The sequence below is a fragment of the Loxodonta africana genome, chromosome 8 (assembly GCF_030014295.1).
Source record: "Loxodonta africana isolate mLoxAfr1 chromosome 8, mLoxAfr1.hap2, whole genome shotgun sequence".
Classification (NCBI taxonomy): domain Eukaryota; kingdom Metazoa; phylum Chordata; class Mammalia; order Proboscidea; family Elephantidae; genus Loxodonta; species Loxodonta africana.
The window spans coordinates 89,951,974-89,971,611 of NC_087349.1; the positions used below are offsets into that span (position 1 = coordinate 89,951,974).

Consider the following 19,638-nt stretch of genomic DNA (forward strand, 5'->3'; position numbering starts at 1 on the left):
GTTTGTTTTATGACCTAATATGTGGTCTATTCTAGAGAATGTTCCATGTGCGCTAGAAAAAAAAGTATATTTTGCAGCAGTTGCCACCCTGTTAACTTTTAAGGGAGGAAAAAAGATTCCAGATCTAAAAATCGAGCTTCAGTCAGCTCCTCCAGGAGGAAAACTAATAGTGTCAGAGAATAATGCTATAATGGAGACAGTGTCCTCTTCCAGAAATTTCACATATGTTAGTAGTTACTATTGTTTAAGCTACTCTCGGTCGGCTGCATTTCTTACTGAGGTTTAGTAGAAAACAGATGAAGAAAATAGATGCAGCTATACTCATTCTTCCACCTGGCTTCATGGTATGCACTTTACAGCAAAACCTTCGGAACTTTTTCTGTGATAATGAGTACCGTCCTTTGAAGTGAGACCTCTCCCCCTGAACCTCCACACACAGTTTCACCATGGACATCCCTAGTCCCTAAAGTCTGCCTGGCAACTGGAAAAGGGGGAGCTGTCAGCCTCAGCAATGGCATGTTGAGGATCAAGGTCATTCTGAGCCCTTTTCCCTGCTCTGTGCTCACTCCCCCAGGCACTCGGGCTGGAATGAGGGCCTCTTTGATGAATTCACTTCTAGGCTAGTGAGGATACCTCCATGTCCATAGAAGGAACTGAACAGAAGGAACTGAAGTGGGCTGCCCTTGCGGAGAGAGTCACACCAGTGCCTTGTTCTCCAGTTCCCCCCATGGGATGAAATCCTCAGTCTCCAGGCGCAGACTATGGTGCAGCCACCTCTATTCCTGGGGGAGGAGTAGAAGGAACAAGGAGATATGCCTTGAAGAGAATTTTATACACATATTGAAAGCCCATTGCCATTGAGTCAATTCTGATTCATGGTGACCCATGTGTTACAGAGTAGAACCACGCCATAGGGTTTTCTTGCCTGTAATCTTTATGGAAGCAGATTGCCAAGCTTTTCTTTCACAGTGCTGCTAGGTGGGTTTGAACTCACCAACCTTTCTGTTAGTAGTTGAGGGCCAACTGCTTCTGTCACCCAGGGACCTCATACACATTGAAAACCCAAGCGAAATAACCCAAAAAATAAACGCAGTGAAAGCCCTAAGCTTAATGGAGTCACACAAGAGGCAACAACCAAGAGGAAAAGATGAGGCTAGGGCAACCTCTTGACTTCATCTAGCCTTGGGTGGAATCTCACTTCACTCAGCATCATTATTTTCTCTGAGGAGAGAAGAGGCGTGGCCTTAAAATGGCCAGACTAGAAAAATAATGAATGAGGAAAGCTGAAACTTCAGTGTTGTGGTAATCTCCACAACTTCTAGACATTTCTAGACCGTGCGTCATCTACTTTCAAGACCACACTGTTGCAATTAAAAAGAAAAATGGCTTCTAACAAGAATATGTCTTTATCAAAATGTCTTTTTCTCTTGACTCTGAGCTTGAAAAGAAACTTGCACAATCTACTGGGATAGAAATAGAGAGAAAACGTTTTGATCTGTTGCCAACTTTTAGTCATATAAAATTATACAAAGATACATGTTGCCTTCCAATTGATATACTGCTATTTTGTATTGAGGAGACACTTCTTAAAAAAAAAAAAAAGAATCCATCAGTGATGGGCATGAGTGAAAAAGATGCACTCCTTCCCACCCCCAGCCCCAATTCTGAAGAAACCCAGCTGGAAGCCAGGTGACTCAACCAGGTGAATAAACCCTTTTGTTTAAAATGGAGATCCAGTTAATTTGACTTTTAAATAAATACTATGAACACACTGGGCCACAGTTAACAAACCCAGTCCTTTGTTTGCTCACTGTAGATAGAATTCAGGAGATTTAAGCAGCATAATAGATTGAACTTAGTGTTTCCTGTCCCCAGTCTAGACATCTAATCAGGTACCATTTATTTCTTCATGCTGCTTGGTTCAGCATGGTAGTTCACTTCAGTCAAAGGTTATAATGACTTCTGATTTACTCATATCCTTTTCCATGCAACTGAAGAGTCCATGAATATGTGTTGATTTGATTTGGGTATGCTCTCCAAAAGCCTGAAGCCCAACTTACAAAACATTTCCATACGCCCCTGCTAAATTCTTCAGGTTGCATCTTAAACCTTGATTTTTCCAATATTAAACTCATCGAATAGCCACAAATAGGTTGCAGGTCTAAAAGAAAATATTGGCAAAGTGCAGATGAACGGGCATTTGTCATGGGCTCAGGAGTTAAAACATCTCGAGTGTTATCTAGTAAAATCCTGCAAATTCCAAGCTTTGAGAAACAAGGACTTCATCTTTATTATCACTTGAAGCTTCCATTTACTCTATAAAACTTTATGATCAAAGCCACACTTTATGATTAAAACTAAGTCTTGGCCAGAAAGACAGAAACATTCAAGAAGCTAGGGGACTTCTTTTCTGTTCGTATGAGGCTCATAACCCTAAAGATTTTATACAACTTATGAAGGGGGAAGGTTTGGCTCTCTTCTACAGAAAGTGGATCTGTTTGGTGGGAAGGGGCAGATCCTTGAGATAGTGCAGTTCTGAGGAGAGAGCACCCAGGCTCCAGGACAGCAGGGCAGGCAAGCAGGGTTACAGTCCTCAGCAGATCCCTGACTGCAGTCTTCAGGCTCTGGAATCGGCCTGCTCAGGTTCCAATCCCAGCACCTCCACTTTCTGGCCGGGTAACCCTGGTAACGTGTTCCTAACTTCTCTAAGCCTCAGTCACCTTGCCTGTAAAATGGGATGATAATAACAATGCCTATTTCATAAAGTGGAAACCCTGGTGGCATAGTGGTTAAATGCTACAGCTGCTAACCGAAAAAAAAAAAGGTCAGCAGTTCAAATCTACCAGGCGCTCCTTGGAAACCCTATGGGGCAGTTCTATTCTGTCCTATAGGGTTGCTATAAGTCGGAATTGACTCGACAGCAATGGGTTTTTGGGTTTATTTTATAAAGTAGCTGTGAGCATTAAAGGAGGTCATGCATGAAACAGCGCTTGACATAATGCCTGCCATATGATCAATTCTCAATAAATATCCTCAGATCTTAAAAAAGCAACAGGGGAACTAGATGCTCTCCAAAGCCCCCTTCTTGTCAGTAAATTTAATAAGCATAAGCCTGGGATAACAGGATAATGACAAAGGCCTACATAAGATGATTATAACCAACGGCTAGCATGGTTCTCCCACCCCACCTTCCATGTCACCTCTTTACTTGTAAGTCAGTGCTTGATATTCCCATACTACAAGTATCTTTGTGTGGGTTAGAATCTGTCCTCCGTTCAAATACAAATGTGTCAGGAGTAACCCACACGTAGTTTAATTTACCAGATCCCTTCTAACAGACAGTGAGCTGCTAACAAGTCAGTATGGGTGTAAGAAACAGAAAAATCATGATAGGGATGGCAGAAGCATGAAGAAATAGTGCTTGAGCACAATACATCCAAGGAGAGGAAGGCTGGGTGGGAGGTAGGGCATAGGATGGTCCTGGAAACTAAGGGAGTAGAAAGAAGGGTCCCCAGGGTCCAGAACACAGCACACTGAAAGAAGGGCCAGGAAAGAGAGATAAAAAGATGGTGGAGAGAAATATCATTGTGTTCTTGGTTTTAACTCTGAACAACCTTGCACAAAGTTACTGTCTAACAGTCATTAAACTCGGTTAGTAGTGTATGAAACAAATTAAACAAGCATGACTCTGGCATAATAGGAGCCTGCCACCCAAAACTGGACCATGATGATTTCAGTAAAGGTTGTCAGACACCGTGCTCCCAGCAGGACTTCACCCATTACGATGAAGATAAGTATCCCATGAAGCTCGCTAATTTTTAAATAGCTTCAAAATTTTGCATTTATTCGGCCTTCAACTTAACCGCGGTTGTAGAATTGTTGTCAAGAGCGTATGCCCCACTCTGCTGGCCCAAAAGAGGTGCCCAGTTTTAACTGTACATCCTGCCATTTTGGAAAAGGTCTCATCCACTACTACAGCCACCCATAAACGTGGAATCCTTCCCTGGAGAAGGACAGAAAGCCATATGCTCGGACAACATGGGCAGTCCTGCTTCTGCCTGCCACCTCCCTGCCTCCCAGTGAGGGCTGTTTTGCTTTAACTCTAGCTGGGGCCCAGTACACTGGAGAGGGTTCTGAAGTGTGACTGTACCTTGAGAACAAGAGCAATCTCACTAATAGTTACTGGCTTAGAAAGGATAACGCTTATAAAGAAAGTTAATTATGTGAATTAAACGCAGCTTATTTCTCTTTTTGAAGTACATTTTTTTCATGCCTGAGGAGGGTGATTTACAGACGCATTTGTCTTTCTTTAGGGAAAATTAACTCCAGTTGCTGTTCTGGGCAGAAATTAAGAAAAGATGGGAAAGAGACAAAGATGCTTCTTCCTTGTCTGTCAGCCTACCCATCATTCGCATGGCGGTGGCTGGGCAGCTGAGCTGGGTCTTTTAGGGATTTTGCTGCTTCTCATATAAAAAGTAAACAAACAAAAAAATTCTAGTATCAGCTTCTAAGCTCCATCTTCATCTTCACTTTTGATGAGATAAGCTATTTATTGTAGAGATGATTTTAAAATAACAGATACGTAGCAGAGGAGATAATGCCACGTACCAACAATGATTGAGCTTCTATTAACACCTGGTCCCTGTCTAGATGCAGCCAGGCAAATTCTTTGGAGCCATACTATATTAATCAAGCTTTTCAACATGAATGGTAATAACAGTCATCATGTATTGGGTGTTCGTGACTATCCTAAATATATGAGGAAAATTATTAAACCCACCACCCATCTGTCAGTTTGCAGGACTGTGGTGACTTACATGTTGCTATGATGCTGGAAGCTATGCCACTGGTATTTCAAATACCAGAAGGATCACCCATGGTGGACAGGTTTCAGTGGAGCTTCTAGACTAAGACAGACTAGGAAGAAAGACCTGGTGATTTCCTTCCCAAAATTAGCCAGTGAAGACCTATAGATAACTACAGAATATTGCCTATTATTGTGCTGGAAGATGAGCCCCCTTGGTTGTAAGGCATTCAAAATACACAGGGGCTGCAGCAAGGGATTCACACATACCAGTCAGCATGAAGATGCTGCAAGACCAAGCAACATTATGTTCTGTTAGACATAAGGTTGCCGTGAGTTGGAGTCGACTCGATGGCACCTAACAACATTTAATTAAACACTCCAGATAACTTATGCAATAGATACTTTTATTATTTCCAGACTCTCCTCCACCTAAGTCAGAGCTCTGAAGAGCTCCAGACCCCTTGACCATCATGACCAGAATGGGGCTAGCCTCATTCTCTTTGTATAAGGCTGATAACCCCAGAGATTTTGCACAACATATGAAAGGGGAAGGTTTGGCTGTCTTCTGAAGAAAGTGGATCTGTTTTGTGGGAAGGGGCAGGGCCTCCAGATAGTGCAGTTCTGAGGAGAGAGCACCCAGGCTCCAGACAGCATGGCAGGCAAGCAGGGTTACAGTCCTCAGCAGCTCCCTGACTACAGTCTTCAGGCTCTGGGGCCTGCCTGCTCAGTTTCTGGATGGGTGACCTTGGTGAGGCATTCCTAACTTCTCCAAGCCTCAGTCACCTTGTCTGTAAAATGGGGATGATAATGACAGTGCCTATTTCATAAAGTAGCTGTGAGCATTAAAGGAGGTCATGTGTGAAATAGCGCGTGGCATAATGCCTGCCATGTGATCAATTCTCAATAAATACCCTCAAAAAAGATCTTAAAAATATAAAGCGTGAACTAGATGCTCTCCAAGGCCCTTTCTTGCCAGGACTTTGAATAAGCATAAGCCTGAGCTAACAGGATAGTATAGAAGCTATTTAGGTCTAGTAAATTTGCATGGTAAAGTAGAAAGTCCTTTCTGAGTTTACAAACTTATTTTTCACAGACAATTCTACAATGGGTATGGCATTATTTGTTCAGCTTACCTAAGAGTGAGAGAAATTAGGACTTCAGAAGAGAAAGGATTTTCCTTTACTGATTTTTTTTTTTTGGTGGGGAGGGGGAGAGAAGGAGGAGGGCTGGTACTATGTTAACCCATAATGTCAAACCCATTGCGGTCAAGTTGATTCTGACTCATAACGACCCCACAGGACAGTGTAGAACTGCCCCATAGGATTTCCCAGGCTGCGATCTTTATAGGAGCAAACTGCCATATCTTCCTTCCACAGAGTGGCTGGTGAGTTCGAACCCCTGACCTTCTGGTTAGCAGCCCAGTGCTTAACCACTGGGCCACCAGGACTCCTGGATATTATGTTAAGGCTGCAATTACATGCTGGGATTTTAAGAGTAAATCTAGGTAAGTATATTTGAACACGTTTTAAAGCAAAACATCTCTGGAAGTGTTCCAATTTAAAAGCCAGTCCCTCTGATTGTAAGATGAAAATTACAGGCCCAGAGAGGTTAAAGGACTTGCTCAAAGTCATCCACAGGAAGCAAAGCTGCACTGAATCCCAGTCTCCTGATTATTAATCCAGAACCCCTTCCACTTCTCCATTCGGCCTCATGGCCTTAAAGCAGAGGACAAACCAGATGGAACAATCTAGACTGGAAAAACATAGCATCAATAACTACAGCAATAAATTTTAACACATCAAGGACAATCTAACATTTTAGATTAGGATTAACAAAGTGATATTTTTAAAAGTAAACAGTAGAGAGGAAGGATAAGAAAAAGATCTCCTCTACAGAAGAATACCAGCTGATAGCTATAGAAAGATAGATTAGAAAAATCACCATTTTACAATCCCCAGTGTGGTAACTGATTCACACAGCGATAATAAATGAATGCTAAAACCGCTGAGTAACAAGATTGGTGAGTAACAGGATGTTTGCATGGCCTCAAATTATTTATTAGTTAAAAACAGAAAAGCATACCTTTACAAGGATGAGGTCTGGCCGATGCCACTCTGGCCAAATGATCAGGCTTAAACCAAAAAAAAAAAACCAAATCCACTGCCGTCAAGTGGATTCCGACTCATCATGGCCAATAATGGGACAAACTTACATTACATTTCTCCTGGTGCGATATGATGGAAAATACTCAACATCATCTATGTCCTGTTCTTACCAAAATCTTTTAACTGAATCTGAGCATTGAAGAAAGAATCAGGCAAATTCAGATACGGAACATTCTACAAGGCACCTGACCTGAACACTTCAAAAATATCATCACAAATGACAGCGATGAAAACAACGGCGAGGACTAAGATATGACAAGCCATTGTAATACATAAAGCTTTACTGAGCCCTGAAATTAAAAAAAAAATTGTAACGGAGGACAGTTGGAGAATTTTGAATGTGGGCTGAATTAATATTAATATAGATTGTATGTATATATGTGTGTGCTTACACACACCATAACTATGCATATTCATATATACACATACATTGAGTGAATAAACTACAAGTGCCATGAGGATATATTTCAGATCTGATGTTTGAAGTGCACACACACAAAAATACGACTTCAACTCACCTCCCCAGTGGCATAAAAGTTATTCTCTTTATATTCAGGAAACAACTGGAAAAACTGAATCAGTGCACTGAAAAAAAAAAAATATTACATGGAATCAGAATAGCTTTGTGCTGTGCTACCAGATCTAACCCTTTGGCAATGGGTTTCAAATCTGTGCCACCCACAGGTACAGCATTGACTTGGCTCTGGTCCTACTAAATAAGACCAGAGTGCCTGTAGGGTATTTTTTCATTCTTGAGTCCATAACACTCCATACTCTGTGGATGGTTAGAAAATGCTTGTGGGCCTCCTTTATGGTAGTAGAAAGTTGAGACAAGTGGCTATCAACACTCTGAGCATGTTTCCAAATCTCTAGGTTACGAAGTTGGATCATCTAACTGTTGAGGGGACCTGTGAGCAAGCAATACAGGCTTCACCTATTATTTAGCAATCCTTGGAGGTAGTTTTGGAGCCCTGGTCGTGCAGTGGTTAAGAGCTCAGGCTGCTAACCAAAAGGTTGGCAGTTTGAATCCATTAGCTGCTTCCTGGAAACCCTATGGGGCAGTTCCACTCTGTCCTAGAGGGTCGCTATGATTTGGAATTGATTTGACGGCAACGGTTTTTTTTTTGCGGGGGGGTGGGGGTAGTTTTGCAAATCTTAAGGCTCCATTAAGCCAAGTTTCTGGCGAGGTAGTAGGAATCTTAGTTACTTACTCTCTAGTTACCCCTACTCTCTAGGGGACCCTGAACATTTCTAACAAAGCTCCCAGAATGTCAGTGTGTTTATAACCAAACAGCAGAAAAGCTGTCAAATGACTACAGTCAAAGGGAAAACCAGTAAACAATTACAGATATGAAAGTAAGTGTACAGTGGCCTCTAGGTTCCAAAAATCATGTTTATTTAAAAAATGCCAACGGCCACTTCCATGAGCTATGCTGAGATAGATTTAAAAAGATTGAGGAAATTATTGCATAATAAGCAAGAAAGGGGTGGATTTTTGAACGATTCTCTATTTTACCAAAAATCTTTTAAGAAGGGAAACAAAAGCTTTGTGAAACTCTGGAGGTGTGAGTGTTCTGACCCAGATTGCAAGGCCTGAGAAGCTTCCTGCTGAGGGACTAAAAGCTCCCCCAACCCCAGAACCATTCAGTGAAGATGAAAGGCAGGGAGGCCCTGCAAAACCAGGAGAGGGAGAGAGTTCAAAGGTTACAGAGAGGCAAAACTGGGTCATTATAACCACCACTTAATTTTCAAATGCTCCAGGAAAACTCGCCATTAGACACTACTGTAGAGTTTCAGTGTGTTTCCATACTTATCATTTGTAGCGGCCTTTGTAGCAACTAAACCCGGGAAACTGCATTATACAGCTTCCATGTTTATGCTGGCAATAGACTGGCTCTAGAGTGGAGATAAAAATAGGAGTTCATTCTCCACCCTCCCTTCCCCCATCTTCAGATTGAAAACTACTCTCTTCCTGTTAGTTGGAATGGCAACAGATAATTTAATATAGTAAATCCCAATTAAGCCTTATGCTTTAGGTTAAAAATTATATTCTCTGAGTGTCTGTTGGGGGGTTGTTAGGGTTGCCAGATTTAGAAAATAAGAATACAATATGCCCAATTAAACTTGAATTTCATTTTTTTTTTTTCAGTGTATGTCACAAATATTGCAAGGGACATACTTTCGCTTAAAAACGTACTCATTGTCTGAAATTCAAATTTAATTGGGCATTCTATATTTTACCTAGCAGTCCTAGTCGGAGTAAAAACTCTCCCAGGTTGCTTCTAGCCTGAAAATGCCAGGATTCTCTAGCTGAAGTTTCCAAGGAAAATTTCCACTTGAAGTTATCACAGAGTTTTAAGTTCATGGTAAGATCAGAACAAGAAACAGGCTATAGAAACAGACCCCTGGTAGGCATTTCTTATATGGTTTAATGGGCAGTGAAGAATGAAAAATGTAAATTTGGTAAATTAGATTTGCATACGTCATTCCCTAATTTAAACTGTGTTTTAGACAAGGACTATCCTTATTAAGAAGAAGCCCCAGTGGTGCAGTGGTTAAGTGCTCGGCAGCTAACCAAAAGGTCAGTAATTTGAACCTACCAGCTACTCTGCGAGAGGAAGTGTGGCAGTCAGCTTCCTTAAAATTTGCAACCTTGGGAACTCTATGGGGCAGTTCTACTCTGTCCTGTAGGGTTGCTGTAAGTCCAAATTTGATTCGACAGCTATGGGTTTGCTTTTAGGTATCCTTATTACATGGTGAGAGTTTGCTTAAAAATAGAATTAGAACCACGCTCACATGAAATTTCAAATTGTAGAAGCAGAATGGCTAAAATCTGTAATATGTAATATACTCGTATATACCTGTGTGTGTACCTGTGTGTGTATACTCTGTGCATTTATGCACATACAAGAGCCATATGGCACAGGGACCTTGTCTCTCTGGGAGATTCTATTTGCAACCTTGCTGTCATTGTGCCAAGGCCTTGTCTAATAAGTAGAATTTTAGCAAAAGTTTCTTGGTGGCAGAAAGGTACATGAAAGGGCAACAGAAAGATACAGAGATTGCAAGGGAGAATGACTGCAAGAAAAATTATCCCTCAGATAATTTTTTAAAAAGGTGAGTTGGTGGCAGTCAGTCAGAGAAGGTGGGTGGAAATAATAATTCACTGTAGGCCAAAGAGCACTAGAAATTGGCCTGTTCTTTTTAATGGAGTTGGCACTATAACTACTAGGAAGACATTCAGAGGAATTGATGTTAAGATAATATAAGCAAAAGCTCGATACCAACAAAACAAAGCAAGATGGATCTTTAGTCACTGAAACAAGCTCAGCAACAAGAATCTTGGAGATTTTGTTTGGTTGAAGCAAATGGGAGGAGCCATCCTCTGTGTTCATTCTACACTGAGTTTGGCCAAGCCACAACGCCCTCTGTCCCTCACAGGGGTGGATTATCCAATAAGCAAGGTGAGCACCAGATCATCTGTGGTGAACAATTTCATGTTTTTTTATTGCATCAAAGATTCAGTTTCTAAGTATGGCTGGCATCTATCTCTCTCCCAACCCCACAGCACCCTTCTACAGAATCAAAGCCTCTTTTCAAATTTACAGTCCCTGACAGGGGCAGATGACCAAGTAAGGAAGGTAAGCACAGGCTTACTTGCGCTTACTTGCTAATCTGTAGTGAATAATTTCACCACATCACCGATGCTTACTTTCCTTATTGGATAATCCACCCCTGAATATGTGAAACTGTGTCACAGTCACATTGTTAAGCTTTGTTTAGCAATACATGTTACTTCCCATTATAAACCAACATTTAGAGTATAGCTATAGTAGCATTTCCTTTTGGCCATTAAGAAAATTACTTTGGTGAAGGGTGAGATAGTACACAATACAGGGGAAATTAGCACAACTTGACCAAGGCAAAGTCATAGAAGCTTCATAGAAACATCCAAACTCCCTGAGGGACCGAATTACTGGCCTGAGGGCTGGAGACCATGGTCTCAGGGGATATCTAGCTCAACTGGGATATCATAGGTTACGAAGAAAATGTTCTACATCCTACTTTGATGAGTAGCATCTAGGTCTTAAAAGCTTGTGAGTGGCCATCTAAGATACTACACTGTTCCCACCCTGCTGGAGCCATGGATAATGAAGAAAACCAAAGACACAAGGGAAAGATTAATTCAAAGGACTAATGAACAACAACTACCACAGCCTCCACCAGACTGAGTCCAGTACAACCAGATGGTGCCTGGCTACTACTACCAACTGTTTTGACAGGGATCACAATAGAGGGTTCTGGACAGAGCTGGAGAAAAATGTAGAAAATTCAAACTCACAAAAGAAGACCAGACTTACAAGACTGACAGAGACTGGAGAAACCTCAAGAGCATGGCCTCCAGACACCCTTTCAACTGAGTACTGAAGTTGCTCCTGAGGTTCACCCTTCAGTCAAAGATTAGACAGGCCCATAAAACAAACAATAATACACATTGCTCAGCCATATATACGAGACTAAATGGGCACACGAGCCCAGGGGCAAGGTTGAGAAGGCAGGAAGGGACTGGAAATCTGGATGAGTGGAAATGGAGAGAACCCAAGATCTAGAAGGAGGGAGTGTTGACACATCATGGGGTTGGCAACCAATGTCACAAAACAATATGTGTATTACTTGTTTGATGAGAAACTAATTCGCTCTGTAAACCTTCAACTAAAGCACAATAAAAAAAAAAAAAATAGATATCTGACATTATGACATAGACATTGTTACCAAAAAAAAAAGAAAAGAACTTTAGGCATGCTACTAGACTGTAAGCACAAGGACAGCAGGGACTATGTTGGAGTTGTTTACTGCTGTATCACCAGCACCAAGAACAGTGTCTAGCACATAGCAGGCAATCAATAGGGTAGAAAAAGGATGGTGCCACTTAACATCCTCCAAATTAAAGCTAGTAATTTTTTTTTCTAAACTGGAGAGGCACAATGGCTCAATACAATATAGTAGATAGACAAAAAAAATGAATAATTAAACATCTTCTTAGTGAAAAAGTTTTATTTCTGAACACAAAGAAAAGCAGCATAACTGTGAATGTTAAATGCCTCTGTAGGGGTCTATTCCTTATAACCATGCACCATCAACAGTCAAAAGGAACGAGATTTTCAGAAAAAAAGAAAGATGGTTTTCAAAGGGAGAAGAAAGGTCTAGTCTTTAAACTTGCAGTAGCCCATTTACAGGTTCCAAAGCGAACTTCTTATTCCAGACACCCATCTGGAGAGCTGGAGAGAGGAAAGTAGTCACAAAGGGAAATAAATATTGTAAATTATAAAGCAAACAGCTGAAATCAGTTTTCTGCACTACCCTTGATTAGCTATTTTCCAGCTTTAAGAGCCTGAAGCAGAAAGAACTAAAACAGCTATAAACAATGGATGCTTTGAAATAGGTTCCCTTTACATGTCATGCAAGAGGAGATGTACCACATGTCAGCAGTAAATATCCACACGGAGAGTCAACTGGAAGCAGCAAACGTCTGTGGGGGAGGGGGAGGAGAGACATTAAACGAATGGGGGCGTTGCAAAACCCTGGCTGGAGAGAGAGAGATTGATGCATTTCTTTCATACAGAACCTCCGCCCTCTGGGTGTTCGCTAGTTAAATAGCTGAGCTTGTTTGGATTGAAGCCAAAAAGAAGGCAGAGGTTCCGGATGCGGAGAATGAGAGGACGCAGCGTTAAATGACAAAGACATGATGCCTGAGTAAACGTGTGGGGACAATCAACTAGGCTATGTCTGTGGAGGGAAACAAAAGGCAGGCGAGCTAGGGGGAAGGCAAGAGGATCCCTGAGAGGATTTGCAAATCGGCTCTGAGGAGAAGCAGTAGGGTGGGGCACCTGGCATCCCGCTTTCCCCCACCCTCCCTGGAATTGAATGAAGTATTAGTAATGGGGCATGTGGAAAATAAAAGGGTAGAAGGCAACAGCCATGTTCTTTTCTGGGTCAGTAGGGGAGAGAGAAAGAGATGATGCTGGGACAAAGGCCCGGAAGTTACTCCTTCTTCTCCCCCAAGCCATCTGCTCTGGGGAGAAAGGAGAATAAACAGAAAGATTTTGTCAGAGATCAAACAACTCTGGCTCCTCTTAGATTCCCCTTCACTTTTGGGATTGGGTTTGCTCACCAAGTAATTAACAGAACGTAATTAAAATTAGGTTAGGTAGGTAGTTAACCCTTTCTGGCCACTAAAATTCCTTTCAGTAAATTATTATAATGCACAAACTGGTGCGCTAGTGATCTGAAATAATTCAAGACTTTCTTTCTAGGAATAATTTACACACTGGAAAATTCTGACCAAATGAGAAAGGTCACTTACTTTTTTTTTTAAAGTACTAAAAATAGCTATAAGGAATGAAAGAAAAAGAAAGGAAGAAATTATATGTAGGCCGTGTGATCAGGCTTAGAATTTTATATCTTTTTTTTTTTTTTTTAGCAAAAGAATAATTTTATAAAATAAAGGGAAAAGGGGAGTGATGAGCTAATAAACTTTCAGCCTGGAAAATCACAAAGAAGAAGCAGAGAGAGTAAAAAGTTGGATCTGAAGGCCACAAAAGAGAAGTTCTGGGAAAGAAAACAAACAAACAAAAAAGTCTGAAAAGGTATCTCCTGACAAAATGCAGAGTTAAATATAAAGTTAGAAAGGAGAAAGCTCCCAGGTATCTGGTTTAAAGGTTTGACAATAATCCTTCGCTAAAAAATTTTGCTCTGCTTCCATTGTTTTCTTAAAGGGCACCAAATTAAAATTGTTGCCTTAAGGTTTCAGCTCTTCCTGTTACTTTCTCTGCTGGCCACTTTCACAATTATCAATTGTATATAGTTGATAATTGTCATGGATTGAATTGTGTCCACCAAAAATGTGTGTAACAATTTGGCTAGACCATGATTCCCAACATTGTGTAATTGTCCACCATTTTGTCATCTGATGTGATTTCACTATGTATTGTAAATCCCATCTCTATGACGTTAATGAGATGGGATTAGTAGAAATTATGTTAATGAGGCAGGACTCAATCTATAAGATTAGGCTGGGTTTTAAGCCAATGTCTTTTGAGATACACAAGAGAGAAGTAAACAGAAAGATGCGGACCTCATACTGCCAAGAAAGCAGTGCCTCAGCGCCGGAAGCAGAGTGAGTCCTTTGGACCCAAGGTGCCTGTGCAGAGAAGCTCCTAGACCAAGGGAAGACTGATGACAAGGACCTTTCTCCAGAACCGACAGAGAGCGAAAGCCTTCCCCTAGGGTTGACGCCTTGAATTTGGACTTCCAGCCTACTAGACTGTGAGAGAATAAACTTCTGTTTGTTAAAGCCATCCACTTGCGGTTTTTCTAGTACTGCAGCACTAGATAACCAAGGCAATAATGTAGACTTTGTTACAAAGTAGAAAATAAACATTTTTAGCAACTGGACTACAAGGATCAATAAATAATAACTCTGCTATTGGATGATATTTTTCTATTAAAATAGAAAAAAACGTAATCTGAAGAAGCCAAGAGAGAGCCAAGGCATTTTACCTGTACAAATTTATTGCCACATCATCTTCATTGACTGCATATCCCCGGGGATCATCAGTAAAACTGAAGCCTGTGCCAACCTAGTGAAATAAATAAGCAAGTATAAACATAGATAAACACACACCTCAGAGCCCTTCAGACAGATCCCACTCTGGAAGGAAACTGACCTGGTTGTAAAGGCCAAGCCTCTGGCCTCAGATTTCTGCCATCACCCCATGTGCCTTTAGTGACCTCCACAGGAGGATGCTGTGCTCCACCTATTTTCCCTCCCCTCCTCAAAGCCGGAGTACAACAGCACAAATCTCAGGGCTGAGCTGTCCTGCTTTCGCAGTGGGGATCCTGCCACACGTTGACTTAAGGAGGAGGGATTCACCTTTCCTGACCTCTGCAACCGTATCAGAAGACCCAAAGTCTTCTCCTCTCTGAAACCTGCAGGGTACATTACTTGGTCCTTCCAAGAAGGAACTTTCTAGGCTGAAGACTGCAATACCATTTTCTTTAAATGCTGTCTTGATCCAGCTTTGAAGCCCTATCTAGAGGCCAGTCCCCAACCTTTCTTGAGCAGCTGATTAGGTTCACTCTTCAGCCACTCCTCTTATCAGGTTGTCATACTCCTAAGCCACTAAGCAGTTACCCTAGTTACCCCAGGGCTGAGCACCCAATAACTAGGGACACCTTTATGCCCCCTGACCTTGCAGAATTACCCAAAATGCCCAATTCCCAGGAAGCCCTTGAAACCTAGCTAATTCTACCCTGCTTGCCCTACATAAGCCCTCTCCTACAATTCCAGTTTATTTTTACCTTGTTCCCAGGTGCAAGCCTGTGTAGCCCTGTGTCATGGCGTGCTGTGCCTGCCTATCTCTGGGAACTCTGAGTAGGTATGATAAACCTAGTTACTTTTCATGGTCTCCCTGATCCCTTTCTCACACTTTGCACCTGACTTACCATTCCACAAATTTGTGTGTGTGCATTTTTTCTTTTCTTTATTTGTGAGAAATATGACCATTAAGCCCTTTCACCTTCAAAAGATAAGGGGTTTTTTAATAAAATAATTATGACTGATTTTAAACTAGTATTTCCTAATACCCAGAAGTTCATAGACAACTGAGAAGTAAACCAAGAGAAAAAGAAGCTACTAGTTATTTTGTGTCAATAAGTTGGATAAGAAATGTACCACTAACCAGGTGTAAAGTTTTTGTTTTGTTTTGTTTTGCCTTAACACCCAAGGGAACAGAACATTTAAGTCAACTTTGATTTAAATCTGTAATTAAAGACTGGCCCAAAGAGGATGTTTCACAAAACATGGGGGAGGAAACAGGAATCCTGACTTTTTACCCCGATTTATTTCTTTTTCTTTTGAACCATCGGGGAAGCGAGAGAAGTTAGAGTAATTACTTAGGGTAAAGATATTTTAAATATACAGAAGCTGGACCAAAAATTACTCTTCTATTTTGCATCTTTCGGAGGCAATTTCAGAGACCGGGTGGCACAATGGTTAAGAGCTACAGCTGCTAACCAAAAGGTCGGCAGTTCAAATCCATCAGCTGCTCCTTGGAAACCCTATGGGGCAGTTCTACTCTGTCCTATAGGGTCACTATGAATCAGAACCGATTCGATGGCAATGGGTTCGGTTTGATTTTTGGTCCCAAAGAGAATCCCTCTTTTTGCTCCAAGATGAGGCATTCTGATAAGAGGCCAGGTTTGACTTTTTATATCTAGAACTCTATTTGAAAGATTAGCAGTTCAGAATATATATATATACTTCACAATATGGGGAATCCATATCAGCAGTGGAAAGAAACTAATCCCTTATCCTGAATGGCATAACTCTGTAAGCAGAACATTTTATAAGATTAAGCATGAGGAAAGGAGAGAAGCGAACAATAAAATCTCCAAACACAGATAGGTTGATACATACTAGGAGAATAACAAATTCTCAAAATGGTTTTAATTTTATAGATTAAATTCTATTTTAAAAAGATAAAACTAAATCGCTTTTTAAAATATATTTAATAAAAAGAGAAAAGACAAGAAAAGCCAACAGTAACATTGTATACGGTTGTTGTGTACTCACTGGATTATCGATGTAAAGCATAGAAAACGTAGTGGTCCAAGAGAAGTCTCTGAAGCGCACTGTTTAAACAGAGGAGAGCTCTGAGTCTGTGTCATTAATAAAACTGACATGCCCACCTATCCTTGGTGCATCAATAAATTTTAGTGTCCTTTCTGGTACCGTGTCACACTCTCCCAGCAGGGAATAGACATCTGTGCCTTTACTCTCTCCTTCTTTTCCCCCAACCCGGAGGGTTTCTACCTTTAAGCTGAACCTTGGAAACAAACACTTGTGCAAGTGAACAGCCACCAACAACCTACTCGATGGTACCCATCTGTCCTATCCAATAGGTCCCTGGGTGCTGCAAACAGTTTGCACTCACCTACTAAAAGTTGGGGGGTCAAACTCACCCAGTGGTGCCGCAAAAGAAAGATCTGGCAATCTGTTTCAGTAAAGATTACAGGCAAGAAAACCCTATGGAGCAGGTCTACACTGTGACACATGGAGTCACCATGAGGCAGAATTAACTTGATGGCAAAGAGATTGACTTTTTTTTTTTTTTAAATAAACATCCAATCTTCTTGAATCCTCTTCCTCCTATCCAAAGCTGGAGAGAACAACAACCTCTGCAAAACTGGCATAGGAGCTTCTATACCGAGTCACACACTGGTCCACACTCCAAATTCTGACCCAGGAAATGTAAACAATCTCCACAAAGTAAAAAACGAAATGCTGGTAAACCTGGGTTGTTCTGTCTCCATCCGTCTACTCACCTCAGCCCCAATACTTAGAAGTATCTTGCTTCTAAGATATCAGACCATTTATGTGACTGAACCGTAAAGTGTTTGGTTCGTGTAAATAATTACAGGTATAATTCCACCCATTAGTCCCATGCAAGAGAGCTCTCCCGAATAGTAATAAATACCAACTGTTTCCACAAGTCGAGATTGCTTCAGTCAGCAACAGGCTCCTAGAAGATCGTTTAGAATCTTTCACCCGAATTTCAAGGAGGAAAGAAGCCCAGTCAGGACACTTACCCTAGTGCTCCTCCTCCTTAGAGAGACACTGCCAGGAAGTTATATTTTTATAATCTGGAACTGGTAAGCCACTCCGAGTGGCACAGTGTTTACTCTGTTATTTCTGGACCAGATATAAGTTTCAGATAAATAATTCTGCAAAGGAAAAATGTAGTCTGGGCAATACTTACGGGTCATGTTTCTTGTGACAACATAAGGTCCATGTTCCACAAAGAGACCAAACATCGAAGAACCTCCTGGACCTCCCTGTAGCCAGAGAACTACTGGGGCATCTGCTGGCTGTACCTAGAAAGAACAGAAAAACCAGTGACCATTCACTGAGGCTACAGAGTAAATCCTAAAAAACACAACCAAATCCTGTCTTCCAAGGTCTTGATTAAATCCCATAAAGCCTTCCCAGACCCCAGAACCACCCTCCAGTAGGAACGAAGTATTAGTCATCTGTACACCAATCGCACTGCAATAAACCTAGTATTGTTCGGAATCATCATCTGCCTTGTATGCCGGAGTCTTTCTTGCGTGGTTAAGTCTTTTCTTGCCGATACGCAGAAAACTCCTTGAATGTAGAAGCTTTGCCTGCATATGTCCCCACGTGCCTAGCATACTGCCTAGTGCACAGTTGTACTTCTTTAGCTGTTTAAACTTTGGGGGGCTTTTCCAGTTGACCTACATATCTCCATCAGAGGCACAATGAAGAGTCCATTCTTTTCGGTGACACTTCCTGCCTTCAATGACAGCCCCAACTGCGCTTCTGATTTAAACCACTAAGGAGATGTTTGCAGGGACAACAGCAACTTCATGCGACATGTGGAAACTGAGGAGGAGGCAGTGGGCCCTAGTCATTTAGCCAATGCCAATAATAGCCACAAAACCCCTAAAACAGGTGTGGATTTATTTAGAAGGTGTGGGAGACATAAATAAGAAAGGGTCCATTGGCAGTGGAAAAGGGGCTTCTAGCAGAATATGAATACCATCACCCTCACTGGCACAGAGTTCATTCAACAAACATTTATTGAGCACCTAATATAGGCTGAGGAGCCCTGGTGGTGCAGTGGTTAAGCACTGGGCTGCTAACCAAAAGGTCAGCAGTTTGAACTCCCCGGCCACTCTTCAGGAGAAAAATGTGGCAGTCTGCTCTGATAAAGGTTTACAACCTTGGAAACCCTATGGGACAGTTCTACTCTATCCTTTGGGACTGCTATGAGTCCAGATTGACTCGATGGCAGTAGGATTTTTGGGTTTGGAATATAGGCTAAGTACCTGAATGGAGCAAACAGTTAACACACTTGTCTGATAACCAGAAGGTTGGAGGTTTGAATTCCCCCAAAGTTGTCTTGGAAGAAAGACCTGACAAACTACTTCCTGAAAAATCAGCCATTGAAAACCCTACGGAGGACAGGTCTACTCTGACACACATGGCAGTCACCATGAGTCAGAATCTGCTTGATGGCAATTGGTTTAATATGGGCCAGTTACCGAGCTAGGGGCTAGGTACATAGTACAGTAAAAAAATAAATAAATAAAAACACGTTGCCATAGAGTCTGATTTCATCGAGTAGAACTGCCCCATAGAGTTTCCAAGGAGCGCCTGGTGGATTCAAACTACTGACCTTTTGGTTAGCAGTCGTAGCTCTTCTACTACACCACCAGGGTTTCCACATAGTACTGTAGTGAATAAAAACAACAACAACAAAAAAAACTCCTTGTCCTCTCAGGGATTACATTTTCACAGGGAATACCAAGAATTAATTTGTAAATAAATAAATACGGTGATTCACAAGTGTAAAAAGGAAATAAGGGTGATATAGAAAGAGTAACTGAGGGCTGGGAACAAGTGGGTGGTCAGGGAAGGCTTCAGTGAGGTCCAGAGACCTGAAGGCTGAGAAAGAGCCCTTGGTGAGAAGAGACAGAGAACGAGGCTGCAGATGGCAAGGGAAAAGCCTCCAGACAGAAAAGAACTGGGGAGGAGAAGGTTGAATGAGGAGGGGGCATGGCCCTAAAGCAAATCCTCCAGAG

At 41.6% G+C, this 19,638-nt stretch overlaps 1 protein-coding gene across 2 annotated transcripts in view; it reads right to left on the minus strand.

Moving 5' to 3' along the window:
- Positions 1-19,638, minus strand: part of CPVL (carboxypeptidase vitellogenic like) — a 146,370-nt gene that overhangs the window by 68,313 nt on the left and 58,419 nt on the right. For both annotated transcript variants that reach the window (XM_003407043.4, XM_023544320.2), the window contains exons 4-7: positions 17,793-17,907; positions 16,607-16,665; positions 14,533-14,612; positions 7,491-7,557 (exon numbers count right to left, since the gene is read on the minus strand). In XM_003407043.4, coding sequence (XP_003407091.1) covers positions 7,491-7,557; positions 14,533-14,612; positions 16,607-16,665; positions 17,793-17,907 — 321 coding nt within the window. The remainder of the gene's footprint in view (positions 1-7,490; positions 7,558-14,532; positions 14,613-16,606; positions 16,666-17,792; positions 17,908-19,638) is intronic.